A 13,647-nucleotide genomic window follows, 5' to 3' on the forward strand; every position below is an offset into this window, starting at 1 on the left:
GGGTACTCCAAGTCACGGTCTCTCGTGCACGCTAGGCCCAAGCTGCAACTCCGGGCCGGGTGGACCGATCCGCTAAATATCGGGGTCAAAATGTAGCTGACGGTAGGGAGAGATGGCTTGCGGCGTTTGAGTCACCAGAGCTGGTCTAGAGGATAGATGGCGATGGATATAATTCTCCAGTCAAAGCACTGTGAAAATCCAGCCGCTCTCGTCGAATGCCAGTCACGCCCCCCCCCCCCCCCCCCCAGATGGAGGGCCGATTCTGCTCATCACATTATTCAGGGTTCCTGGAACCAGTCCACGATACAATTTTCTTCAAACGTAAAAGACCTAATAGCTGTCCTGAATGCTCTAAAACAGTGGTGCCCAACCATTTTTCATCTGAGGTCCGCACTAGACATGGTATAAATTTCATGGGCCAGAACCAGGTAGCTTTGCCAGAAAGAAATGCAAACACTGTGAGGGGATATGTGTGAGCATTACTAAAATACATAATACCTAGGCCTTAAAATCTGCGTTTGGAGCCTCTGATGCAGATTCTGTTGAAAGACCAGACAAAAAAAGCATTGTATGCAGCACTTTTGTGTCCGGTAAAAAGACAGGATCCCAAATGGAAACTGAACAGATCCCATCATAGTCAGTGGAGTCTGTTCAGCTTCTTCCCTGTGGGGTGACAGGAGGAAGGGGGAGCAGGGTCACTAGTGGGGTGACAGGAGGAGGGGGGAGCAGGGTCACTAGTGGGGTGACAGGAGGAGGGGGGAAGCAGGGTCACTAGTGGGGTGACAGGAGGAGGGGGGAAGCAGGGTCACTAGTGGGGTGACAGGAGGAGGGGGGAAGCAGGGTCACTATTGGGGTGACAGGAGGAGGGGGGAGCAGGGTCACTAGTGGGGTGACAGGAGGAGGGGGGAGCAGGGTCACTAGTGGGGTGACAGGAGGAGGGGGGAGCAGGGTCACTAGTGGGGTGACAGGAGGAGGGGGGAGCAGGGTCACTAGTGGGGTGACAGGAGGAGGGGGGAGCAGGGTCACTAGTGAGGTGACAGGAGCAGGGCGCAGCAGGCTCACTAGAGAGGTGACAGGAGGCGGGGAGAGCAGGGTCATCGGGGACCAGTCACATGAGTCCACGCTCCTTACCTCTCCAGCGGCCCTGTCATGTTGCCCAAAGTCCTCGGGCAGCATGCTTCGCTCTCCTTACTACAGCCACCACGGGAGCCGCCCCTCCTCCTCCCAGTTCCAGCCGGCTTCCCCTGCCTGAACCAGCTTTGTATTGCTCTGTCTCGCTCATACCAACCAATAACAAAGCTCCTTGCTGTTACGGAGCTTTGTTATTGGTTATTACAGGCACCATCGCTGTGCTGCCGTTCACAGCGCTCACTGCACTGATGAATGGGGGGAAAAACTTTTTCCAGGGAGTTGCACGGGCTGCATGACAAAGCTATGCGGGCCAGATTTGGCCACAGGCCGTAGGTTGGGCATCACTGCTCTTAAAAGGGTTCCTCCCAAAAATTCTAAATTGCAATGTAAAACTCCTGTTGGACAATGTTACTATAGTCGCATATGTCAACAAACAGGGAGGAACTGCCATGTACAGTACATATTTCTTTTTCTTGATTATGCTGATTCGATTGGGCATTTGTTAGTATGTGCCATGTCCTCTGATACCATCTGGCAGTTTGTAATGCCTTTGTACTTTTTAATTCTTTTGCTACCAGCGCCGTACATGCTGTAGTGATAGGCAAACATGCAGCGGCCGTCATGGCTGGCAGACCTCTGCTGTTTCAAACAGCAGAGACCCGCTGCTAATTAGCGCAACTGGCAATAATGACGATTGCGGTAATTAAAGCCTTTAGATGCTGTGATCAAGTGAGATCATGGAATCTAAAGGGTCAAAAACCTTACCAGCATCCTCTGAAGCCAATGGGGATGCCAGTAATTGATTTCAATGCCTTGCTGAAGAGGCTGAGGGCTTTAAAGCTGCAATTCTTATTTTGGCCACCAGGTGGCAGGCCAACATAAGAAATGAGCAATAGTCCGTAATGGATTTTAAAAATCCCTCATTGTTCAAAATGACAAATAAAAAAGATTTTATAGGCTCATATAGGAGCTTCAAAATCATTACAAAAAATAAAAAAAAAGTTTAAATATGTAAAAAATTAAAAAATATAAAAGTTTAAATCCTCCCCTTTCGGTATAATAAAAAAATAAATACCTAAATAACCAAAAATATAAAAACATCATGGGTATCACCGTGACCGAAAACGCCCATACTATTAAAATATATATATAAAAAAAAAAAAAAAAGGCTTACAATGGCCAATTTGCCATTTTTCATTGCTTCTCTTACCCCAATTTTTTTAAATAAAATGTGATCAAAAAGTCACACACTCTCCAAAATGGTATCAATAAAAACGACAGATTGTCCCACAAAAAAATTTGTCCCCACACAGTTATGTAGAGCAACAGGTCGTCTGCAAAGGCAGCACATTTGTATTCCTGACCTCCTGTGCAAATATCTGAGATATCAGGATTGGCACGTATTGTAGACAGTAGATGTTCCATGACCAGAACGTATAACAAGGGAGTTAGCGGGCAGCCGCGTGCCATTATATATAAGGAAGGAAGGAGAGAGAGTCCCATTAATTTTGATCCTCGCAGATGGCGTCTGGTAGAGACTGAGAATTTTGGACATGAACCAGGGGCCTAGACCTATGTGAGCTAGGGTGGTGTGTATGGAGGGCCATGAGATACGATCAAAGGCCCTTCTCTGCATCGAGAGATAGGACCATGAGGGGGATATGGTGGGTCTTGGCATAGTGAATAATATCCAGTGTCTTCAGAGTGTTGTCCCTTGCTTTCCTACCCGGCACGAACCCCACCTGGTCTGAGTGGATGAGAGAAGGCAAGAAAACCTTTGGTTTGGCATATATTTTAAGGTTTACATTTAGAAGGGAAATTGGGCGGTAACTCGCACACATCTGAGGATCTTTGTCGGGTTTAGGAATGACCACTATATGTGCTTCATTGGACTGTGCCGGGAAGGGGAGCCCAGACAACACCACGTTAAAGACCCGAAGTAGGAAAGAGGCCACTCTATCCTGTGGCTTTTGCCTCCTGGAAGGGATTTAAGTACTTCTTGAAGCTCTCAATCAGTGAAAGGCTAGCAGACTACTCCACCTAGGGTCGGACAGGGCTGGCAAGTCATACAAAGTCGAGTAGAAAGTATGGAATGTAGATGCAATATCTGGAGTTGTGTGCACTGGTGGTCCATTTGGAGTTTTAATGACTGGGATATGTGAAGAAGCTAATTGACCCCTAAGAGCTCTGGCCAGTAAGCGCCCACTCTTATTGCTAAAATTTGCTGCAGCAAGTTTGGATCATTCGTTGATAAGAAAGCCCTAATAGGCGCTTGACTTCCAAGCGAGCATCCTGGAGATCTCGCAGGATAGACTGAGTGAGTGCGCGCTTATGGGCCAATTGCAGGGAGGCTACCATCTGTAGGGCAATAGAAAGGGTATGAGCCTTCTTCCTCTTGATAAGAGTCCTCTATAAGAGTGAATAGGATTCTAACATGCTCCCTACTGAGCTGTTCTTCGTGCACGGCTTAGCAGGAATCTTACTATGATAGGCCTAGGAAGCTGTAGAATTTTCCAGGCTGCAATGGTAACCTATCAGAGCCCCACAATTTCACTGCTGGGGCTCCGATTGGAAGGCAGAGGGAGCTGCATCCCTCTACCTTAAGTCACAGATGCTGTGATCACTGTTGATCTGAGGGCTTCAATGATGGGGTTGGGCATAATCGCCGTTCCTTGTCATTGTGGCCAGGTGCTTAGTGTATTACAGCAGCCCACTCCATACCTTACCTCAGCCACTGTGATGTAAGGGGTCACGGTGGCTGAAGCGGTTAAAAAGTCTCCCTTGAGCTGCAGCCTTTCACGTGCAATGAAGCTGCCTAATTTTATTTTAGTGTTGTGTTGTAACAGATAAATGTATTGCAAAGAGTGTACATTGTGGGCCAGATTTATCATTAGCTCAAGTCAGAATAATGGAGTGACTAAGTCGCAAATTTTTGCGCAATCGCTAAAACTGCGCACAAATTTGCAACTTTTTTCTGCTCTGCACTAGACAGTAGGGATCGACCGATATTGATTTTTTAGGGCCGATACCGATAATTTGTGAACTTTCAGGCCGATAGCCGATAATTTATACCGATATTCTGGGAATTTTCATTTTTGAGAAAAAAAAAAAATTCCTACACAAATCTGCTGAAAATTAATATGTTTATTGTTAATGTGTATTTTTTTTGTTTATTGTTAATGTGTATTTTTTTTATAAATCTTTTTCATTTATACTTAATATTTTTGTGTTTTTTTTTTTTACTAACTTTTAGCCCCCTTAGGGACTAGAACCCTTGTCCTATTACCCCTGATAGATCTCTATCAGGGTGAATAGGAGCTCACACTGTCCCTGCTGCTCTGTGCATAGTGCACACAGCAGCATGGAGCTTACCATGGCAGCCAGGGCTTCAATAGCGTCCTGGCTGCCATGGTAACCGATCGGAGCCCCAGGCTTACACAGCTGGGGCTCCGATCGGAGGAGCAGGGGAGAGGGGACCCTGTGGCCACTGCCACCAATGAGTAATACTGGGTGGGGGGGGGGGGCGCACTGCGCCACCAATGTTTTTACTATTGGCCGGGATTGGGATGGGGGTGGGGGGCGCACTGCGCCACCAATGATTAATACTGGGGAGCTTGGGGGGGCGCACTGCACCACTAATGAAGATAAGTCTCTCAATCATTCATATACAGGAGGCGGGAGCTGGCTGCAGAATCACATAGCCGACTCCCGACCTCTATGAGCGGTAGCTCCGATCCGCGGCACCTGAGGAGTTAACTACCGCGGATCGCAGCTATCGCTCATAGAGGTCGGGAGCCGGCTATGTGATTCTGCAGCCAGCTCCCGCCTCCTGACCTGTATATGAATTAATGAAAGACTTATCTTCATTGGTGGCGCAGTGGCCACAGCCCCGCCCCTCCCCTTGTCCTCTCTCCTCTCACTGGCGGCAGCGGCAGCACAGGGGGAGGGAGACACGGCTTCCTTCTCCCCTGTGCTGCGGAGGGAACACAGAGAGCGCTGAGAGCAGCGCGTTCTGTGTTCCCAATATGTTATCGGTATATCGGCAAAATAAATGCCGATACCGATAACGTTCAAAATCCTCAATATCGGCCGATAATATCGGCCAAACCGATAATCGGTCGATCCCTACTAGACAGATTTACTATTGGGACTATTTAAAAAGTCGCAAAAAAATGCGCAGTTTCCCTCTAGTGAGGACCATGCTTATCTTATGAGACTTTTTAATAGAACATGCGACTTTTTCGTAAGACGTGCGACTTTTGTAAAGCTGCTTACTGACGGATAAACTGCTACCGTCAAACCACATTTATTACAGTCTTAAAGGGCCGATCACAAATCTCACTTGGCTAAAACTGACTTTAGCCATATGTGAAAGTGGAGTGAGCTGTCAGAGTAATGATAAATCTGGCCCAGTGTTTTTAAGTCATTTTTATTTTTATTTTTTTCAGATTCATCATGGATTTTCATTGCAATGACATTGCTAGAGAATTTTTGTCTGATGTTAATAAACTTTGTAGTGCCGATGGAGAGATTAGAGATGAAGAAGAGGAAGAAAGTCATATGGCAGTTCTTGCGGAATACTTACTGAAAGGAAGAGGACACTTACTACTTACCACACTCAGTAAGACTGTCGATCAGGTATGTTTTATGAGATACAAAAACATTTCTAGCGTGCTTTATTTCTTTTTGGTGCTTTATTTTCTTCCTTGCCTCTGTATAGAATAATGCCGCAGACTACACTATTTTTTTTATGTTTTGGTAAATAAGTTATGCAAATGAGCTCTTAGCAAGCTCTGCCTCTGCTCCCAGATGTAAGGCACCTATGTGGTGGCTTCAGAGGCAGAGTTTGCTAAGAGCTCATTTGCATACCTCCTTCCCAGTAGGATAATGTATGGCCTGTAAACCCCTTTGTGAATGGGCCAAAATAGTTAAGTTTGATGTTTATGATGGGTGCTTTCCTGGTATATACACCAAACAGACACTTTAAAAAAATATATAGATTTAATATAATTTTAATTTTATATAATTTTATTTTTAAATAAGGGGTTGCTAGTATTTGCCTCCAATGTCAAATAGGTGCTGGTCGCACATCTAGGACCTGCACCTATCTCTAGAACGGGGCCTCCAAAGCGCACAAGGATGCACCATGAAAGAGCGGCCACCCTCTATGCACTTCTATGGGAGTTCCGAAAATAGCCAACCACTGGCTCAGGTGTTTGCAGAAATCCCATGCATGTGAATTATCCATTCATGGTAGGCATGCATGCATGGTGTGCTCTCCATTCTCTTCTATGGGAGTTCTGGAAATAGCCTAGCATGCTCACTCGGCTATTTTCAGAACCTCCATGCAAGTGAATGGACTTCACGTTGCCCATTCACGGTGCGCTTTCCTTTATTTTGGGGGTCCTGTTTTTGCAATAGGTATGGGGATTGGAGCTAACTCCAGTCTTGGCTGTTGTAGCAGAATTTTCGCTGCACATCGCATGGACTTAGCTCCTAAGCAAATGTCACACCAAATTTACCTTGCACTTTAAAGATGGTGTCAGTGGAGCGAAAGCCATAATGGCTGGATTTCTGCTGTTTCATAGCTGTTATTAATTTCACCCCTCAGATGTCATGGTCATTTGTGACCACTTTATTTGAGGTGGCTTTCCCCAGGAGCGCTGTGCTCCCGGGGCCGGAATGGACGGAATTCTAACTATCCCCCTTTCTCCTTAATAAAAATTAACAAAAAAATAAACGTAGTAGGCATTGCCGTGTCTAAAATGCCTAAACTAATAAAGTATAAACGTTCCATTTCATCCCCGTGACGGCATACAAGGACATTGACCTCTGTAGGGACAAGAAGAAATTAAATTGTACCCTCCCACAAGTGTTTCCTGTCCCTACAGTGGTCAGGGCAAAGAGGGAAGAAGAAGGTGAAGAATATATACCTTATTTTTTTTGTTCAGGCTGAAAAAAGACATACGTTTATGTAGTTCAGCCTGTTATTCTGCAAGTTGATCTAGCGGAAGGCAATAAAACCCATGTGAGGTAGAAGCCAGTTTTCCTCATTTTAGGGGAAAAAAATATTTCCTGACTCTAATCAGACCCTTCTCCAGAAATCTAGTAACTATAACGTGTAGTATTATACATTCCAGATGTACATCCCTCTTGAACTCTTTTAGTGAATTAAACATCACCACCTCCTCGGGCAGAGAGTTTTGTAGTCTCACTGCTCTTACTGTAAAGAATCCTCTTCTATGTTTGTGTAGAAACCTTCTTTCCTCCAGACGTAGAGGATGTCCCCTTTTCCCAGTCCTGTTAATACATGATCTTGTGAGAGATCTCTGTACTGATGTACCGTATTTTTCGCCCTATAAGACACACTTTTACCCCCCAAAAGTGGGTGGAAATGGCAGTGCGTCTTATGGGGCAAATGCTGCCGTTTACACTGATACACCGCCGACCGCATGCTGCACAGCACGGTCAGATGTGTATCAGTGAGGAAGGAGGAGGGGTTGGGGGCCGGCATCTAGTTTTGTAATGGCAGCGGGGCCCGGTGCAGTCATTGTATTCTATTGCATCGGGCCCCGCTCACTGTACTAATCGAATCTCACTGCAGGCAATGTTTAACTATAGAATATCTTCAATCCAGCAGCTTTTACTTACGTCTGTAGCAGGCAGGGCGAGTGGGCAGGCACTGGCAGTGCAACTGGCTACGTCACGCGCCTGCTCCGCCCTCTTTATGAATGAAGCAGGCGGCACGGGCACGTGACTAGTGAGTTACGTTGCCAGTGCCCGCCCAGTCTCCTACTTCCTACCTGCTATGGACGGAAGTACAAGCTGCTGGATTGAAGATATTCTATAGTTAAACATTGCCTGCATTTAGATACGATTAGTACAGTGAGCGGGGCCCGGTGCAATAGAATATAATCACTGCACTGGGCCCCGCTGCCATTATAAAACTAGTGTAGATGCCAGCCCCCACCCCCTGTATTGGGGGTCGTTCACAATACACAGGGACACTGTTATGGGGGGGGGGATCTGTGGATGACACATAGCATAAGATGCTATTTATCTGTAATCCACAGATTCCCCCCCCCCCACATAGCAGTGTCATGCCATCCACAGATGCACCCTTAATAGTGCCATCCACAGACGCCCATAACCGTGCCATTCACAGGCTCCCATTAGTTCAAAGCCCACCAAAAGCACATCTTTAGGTTCAAAATATTTTTTTTCTTATTTTCCTCCTCAAAAACCTAGGTGCGTCTTATGGGCCGGTGCGTCTTATAGGGCGAAAAATACGGTATTTATACATAGGTATAAGTTACTCTCTGTAGTCTAAACTGAATAACCCTAATTTTGACAACCTTTCTGTGTACTGTAGTCCAAACATTCCAATTATTACTTTAGTTGCATTTCTGTGAACCCTCTTGAACTTTGCTATGTCTATCTTGTTCACAGGAGCCCAGAACTGTACACACTACTCCATGATTGATGATTTGTAAAGTGGCAGGACTATGTTCTCATCATGTGCATTTGTGCATCTTTTGATGTATCCTACAATCATATTGGCCTTGGCAGCAGCTGCCTGACACTGGTTTATACAGTGAAGTTTGATATTCACAAAGTCCTTTTCCATGTCAGTGTTACCCAATGTTTTACCATTTAGTATGTACGTGTGAATTACATCCTTTCCATGTGCATGACCTTACATTTGTCATTGTTGGGGCTCATTCACACGACCGTGGTTTGTTTCCGCATCCGAGCCGCATTTTTTTTGGTGCGGACCCATTCACTTCAGTGGAGCAGCTCTCCGCATCCATTGCTCCGTTCCATGGCCCCGCAAAAATTATAGATCATGTCCTATTCTTGTCCATTTTGCGGACAAGAATAGGCATTTCTATAATGGGCCAACTGTTCCGTAAATTGCGGAAGGCACACGGACGGCATCCGTGTTTTACGGATCCGCAATTTGCGGACCGCAAAACACTGCACGGTCCTGTGAATGAGCCCTTAAACCTCATCTGCCACTTCTCTGTCCGAGCCCCCAATCTATCCAGATCAATCTGTAGTAGTATAGTGTCCTATAGTGGTTTTAATTACTTTACACAGTTTAGTGTCATCTGCAAAAATTGATGTTTTACTGTGCAAGCCTTTTACAAGATTATTAATAAAAATATGGAAAAGGGCCTAATTCTGACCCCTGAGGTGCCCCACTGGTGGTCATGACCCAGTCTGGGTATGTACTGTTGTGACCCAATCGGAGTATGTACTGTTAATAACCACCCTCTGTTTTCTATCACTGAGCCAGTTACTTGTACATATACAAACATTTTCTCCCAGTCCAAGCATTTTCATTTTATATGCTAACCTTTTATTTGGGACAGTATCAAATGCTTTGGAGAAGTCGAGATATGAAATCCATTAACTCGCCCTGGTCAAGTCTACAATTTTATCTCTTCATAGAAACAGATTTACGTTAGTTTGTCATTACGGATCACCCATGCTGGCGTTGACCTGATTTTCTCATTAGGATACTCTTAGAAAACCTTCAAATAGTTTACCCATGACAGATGTTAGACTTACCGGCCTATAGTTTCAGGGCTCTATTTTTGACCCCTTCTTTGAATATTGACACCACATTTGCTAAGCGCAGGGGTCTGTGTATGACAATAGTTAATTTTCTTAGGATACAGGGTGTATGCCATCTGGTTCCGATGATTTGTCTATTTAAATATATATATATATATATTTTTTTTTAATCAGATCTTCTTTATTAAAGTTTTATATCCACCATATAATCGTATTCAAATGCCAATATCCATTAAAATAGGATCCCGCTACGTGCAGGAGCATATAACATTTAGATAATAGCAACTTCGGTTACATAAAGGTTTGTTATTATGTACTAAACAATTGAGATCAACCAGAAACCTTCTGATGGAGGTAGCGGTTTTATCCAATGCGTAGCAATGGCTTTACGAGCAATATATAGCAATTTGGTGACCGCCAGTTTGATTAGTAGACATGGAGAAATCTTCCACATACCTGAGATAACCCACCAGAGGAACCTTCTGCAAGGTGATGTCATAACTGTCTTCAATTTATTTATATACTACACTCCAGAAATGATTCAGTTCCGGACAGGACCAAAATGTATGGATCCGGTCTGTCTCCGGGGAAGCACACCTAGGGCATTTTTAGTCTGCACACAGACCTATTGTAAACATTAGCCGTGGCGTCTTGTATACACGATGCAATAGGAACAGTTGTGATCTTCTATGTGCGATGCTCATAGAAATTTTGGGTACTGCCCCCAAAACATCCCTCCACGTTTTATCTGTCAGGGCTCCCACATCCTTTTCCCCTCACCCATGACGGCACCCCATGCGACCAGGGACCTCCCATCCGGGACAGGAAACCTGAGAAGATAAAAGGTTCACACCCCCACCAAGCACCAGTTCAGGTTTCCTGTCCTCCGGATAGGAAGTCCTTGGGAAGCTTCACGTTGGTTCTCACCTGCAGCCGGGGGGAGGCCCAGGTTCTTATCCGGTGGGTGGCCTCCCCGAGGTGGCGTTATGCTCTTCGGGGCTGCTGCCTTTAGTCTGGGCTTCTTCCCCCACATCCTGGCGCTGGCCTGAGGGAGCCGCTGTGGCCGTGTTCAGGCGGCTTCCCTCCTTGCTCCCGGGTTGCCGTCTTCCTGTCGGCGTCGGAAGGGGCGTCTGCACATGCGCGGTCCCAGATGCGGGGGGGGGGGGCTTGACCCGGAAGTCGGGTTAAGCGCCGATGTGTGCCCTGGCGCGTCTTTTAAAATATAAATGGGGCAGAGGGGGGGAACCCAGCCGGCTGATGTGGCACACAGTGTGGTGCTGAAGAGGCTCTTTGTTTTCAGCAAGATGTCAGAGCCGGCAGACGGACGCGCCGAACCCCTGGAACCCTCAAGACCCGCGAGTCCGGTACCAGTCCTGAGGAGTGGGGGCTAAAAAAAGGTGGTGAGATATATCCTTTTTATTAATGGGGTGTTATCTGCTTGATTTGTGTAGGTGGCAAAGCCCCCCAAAAAAGCGGCCTCTAAAACGAAGCATAAGGAGTGTGCAGGATGTAAGACCCCCCTAGCTTCCTCCTATTCTAAGCCGTTATGCACCCCATGTATCGATAAGGTGGTGGCGGAGGAGTCACGGAGCCTTTCCAGGAATATGCGATCTTTAATAAGATCTGAAGTGAAAGCCTCCTTAAAATCCTTAAGTACGAATCGCCCGCGGTCTCCGGGAAAATCTCCGGATATTAGGGATTCGGATATAGACCATTCTGACGTGGAGGAAAGAGAAGCAGGCCAGTTACTCTCTAATGACACTACTTCGTCAGCAGAAGAAGAAACAGGGGGTTCCTACTTCTCGCCCGAAGATACCCAAAACCTCCTTAAAGCGGTCAGAGCAACTATGCAGTTAGAAGAGGTGAAACAGGCTAAGTCGACAGCAGACGTTGCCTTTCAGGGGTTAGGTCCCAGGAAGCAGAGGGTTTTCACCATTCATGAGAATGTGCAGGCATTAATTAAAAAGGAATGGAAGAATCCTGATAGGAAGTTTTTTATTCCAAGCTCTGTTAAAAGGAAATATCCCTTTGATGAGAAGGTAGCAGCCTGTTGGGACAAGGCCCCTACTGTTGACGCTCCGGTGGCGAAGATTGCCAAAAAGTCTGCTCTACCGTTTGATGACCTGGGCAGCCTGTCTGATCCTCTGGATAAAAAAGCGGATTTTTATTTGAAGAAGGCCTGGGAATCATCCTCTACCTGCTTGAGGCCAGCGGTTGCTGCGTCATGGGTCTCTAGGTCACTACATATCTGGCTGGAACAGTTAGAACAGCATCTCAGTGAGAAGAAGCCAAGAGAAGAAGTTTTGGCCTCTCTTCCCACCTTTTTTAAGGCTGTTGATTTTTTAGCCGATACCTCTACAGATATAGTTAGGTTCTCAGCCAGATCATCCGCCTTGTCCAATGCAGTTAGAAGAGCTATTTGGCTGAAGTCCTGGAAGGCTGATCAGGGTTCTAAGGCTAGGTTATGCTCTATCCCCTGTGAGGGTGACAGGCTCTTTGGATCTTCCCTCGATGATATACTTGAAAAGGCCTCAGACAAGAAGAAGGGTTTTCCAGCACCTCAGCGCCCCCCCTTTTTTCGTAGATACCAAGGCAAAAGGCAAAAGGGTAGCAGTATGATAGAAGGGAAAAGGATAGATTTCCTAAGAAATCCGGAGGTTTTCTTTTTAAACCCCAAGATCAAAGACCCAAAGATAAGCAATGACGCCGAATCCCAGGTAGGGGGAAGATTATCTCTCTTTCTCCCAGCCTGGAAGAACATAACCAAGAACGGCTGGATCCTGGGAGGGATTGGAGAGGGGTTCCGGCTGGAGCTTCTGACCCGTCCCCGGGACTCGTTCAGGCTGACAGATTACCCCAAGGATCTAGTCAAGAGACAGGCCTTAGAGTCAGAGGTCCTGCTGCTTCTGCGAAAAGGGGTGGTTGTCCCGGTTCCGCAGGCAGAGAGGGGCAGGGGTTTTTACTCTCCTCTTTTTTTAGTAAAAAAAAAAACAATGGCTCCTTCCGGGTAATCCTAAACCTGAAGAAATTAAACAGATTCCTCAGCTACAAAAAATTTCGCATGGAGACCATAAGGTCGGCCATAGATCTCCTATCAAAGAATTGCTGGATGGCGACTCTGGACTTAGAGGACGCGTACTACCACGTGCCAATGCATGTGTCCTCCCAAAAATATTTGAGGACAGCAGTCTGGGTTCAGGGGGAATGTCTACACCTGCAATACAGAGCCCTCCCCTTTGGGGTTTCTCAAGCCCCCAGAATCTTCACAAAGGTGATTGCGGAAGTAGCCTCCTTCCTAAGGTTGTCAGGGGTTCCGTTGCTGCCATACTTGGACGACTTCCTGTTTATTTCCCAGACCAAGGAAGGCTTGATTCAAAACATCGAGGTTTCCTGCGCCCTGTTAAAGAGCCTGGGCTGGAAAATAAATTGGAAAAAGTCTTGCCTAACACCATCCCAGAGTTGTGTATTTTTAGGCATCCTTTTAGACTCCCGAGTAGAAAAGTCCTTCCTCCCGTCCGCCAAGATATTCTCCATCAGGGAGCATGTTTTGGATCTTTTCAGATCCTACCTCTGCTCGTTTAGGAGGGCAATGGCAGTGCTGGGCCACCTGACAGCAACCTTTCCAGCGGTCCTATATGCACAGGCTCATACAAGGAAGCTACAGTCATGCATCCTGCGCCAGTGGGACGGCTGCAAGCAGTCGTTGGACCGGCTTTTCCACTTGTCTGCAGAGGCGAGAGTGTCTCTTCTTTGGTGGACTGTGACAGAGAATCTCTCAGCAGGAGTACCATGGGCCTTTCAGGATCCGATAGTAATAACAACGGACGCCAGCCCGTGGGGTTGGGGGGCCCACTCGGAGAACAAGGGTTGGCAAGGGAGGTGGGATTTGAATACCAGGAAAGCCACCTCGAACTTCAAAGAACTGAAAGCAGTAGA

The 13,647-nt window shown here is 46.5% G+C and overlaps 1 protein-coding gene across 2 annotated transcripts in view; it reads left to right on the top strand.

Annotated features, from left to right (window-relative positions):
- LYST (lysosomal trafficking regulator) overlaps positions 1–13,647 on the top strand; it is a 736,927-nt gene that overhangs the window by 25,316 nt on the left and 697,964 nt on the right. For both annotated transcript variants that reach the window (XM_040429442.1, XM_040429443.1), the window contains exon 2: positions 5,580–5,769. In XM_040429442.1, the coding sequence (XP_040285376.1) occupies positions 5,587–5,769 (183 nt within the window). In that variant the 5' untranslated portion in view covers positions 5,580–5,586. The remainder of the gene's footprint in view (positions 1–5,579; positions 5,770–13,647) is intronic.

The sequence above is a fragment of the Bufo bufo genome, chromosome 4 (genome assembly GCF_905171765.1).
Source record: "Bufo bufo chromosome 4, aBufBuf1.1, whole genome shotgun sequence".
Classification (NCBI taxonomy): Eukaryota; Metazoa; Chordata; class Amphibia; order Anura; family Bufonidae; genus Bufo; species Bufo bufo.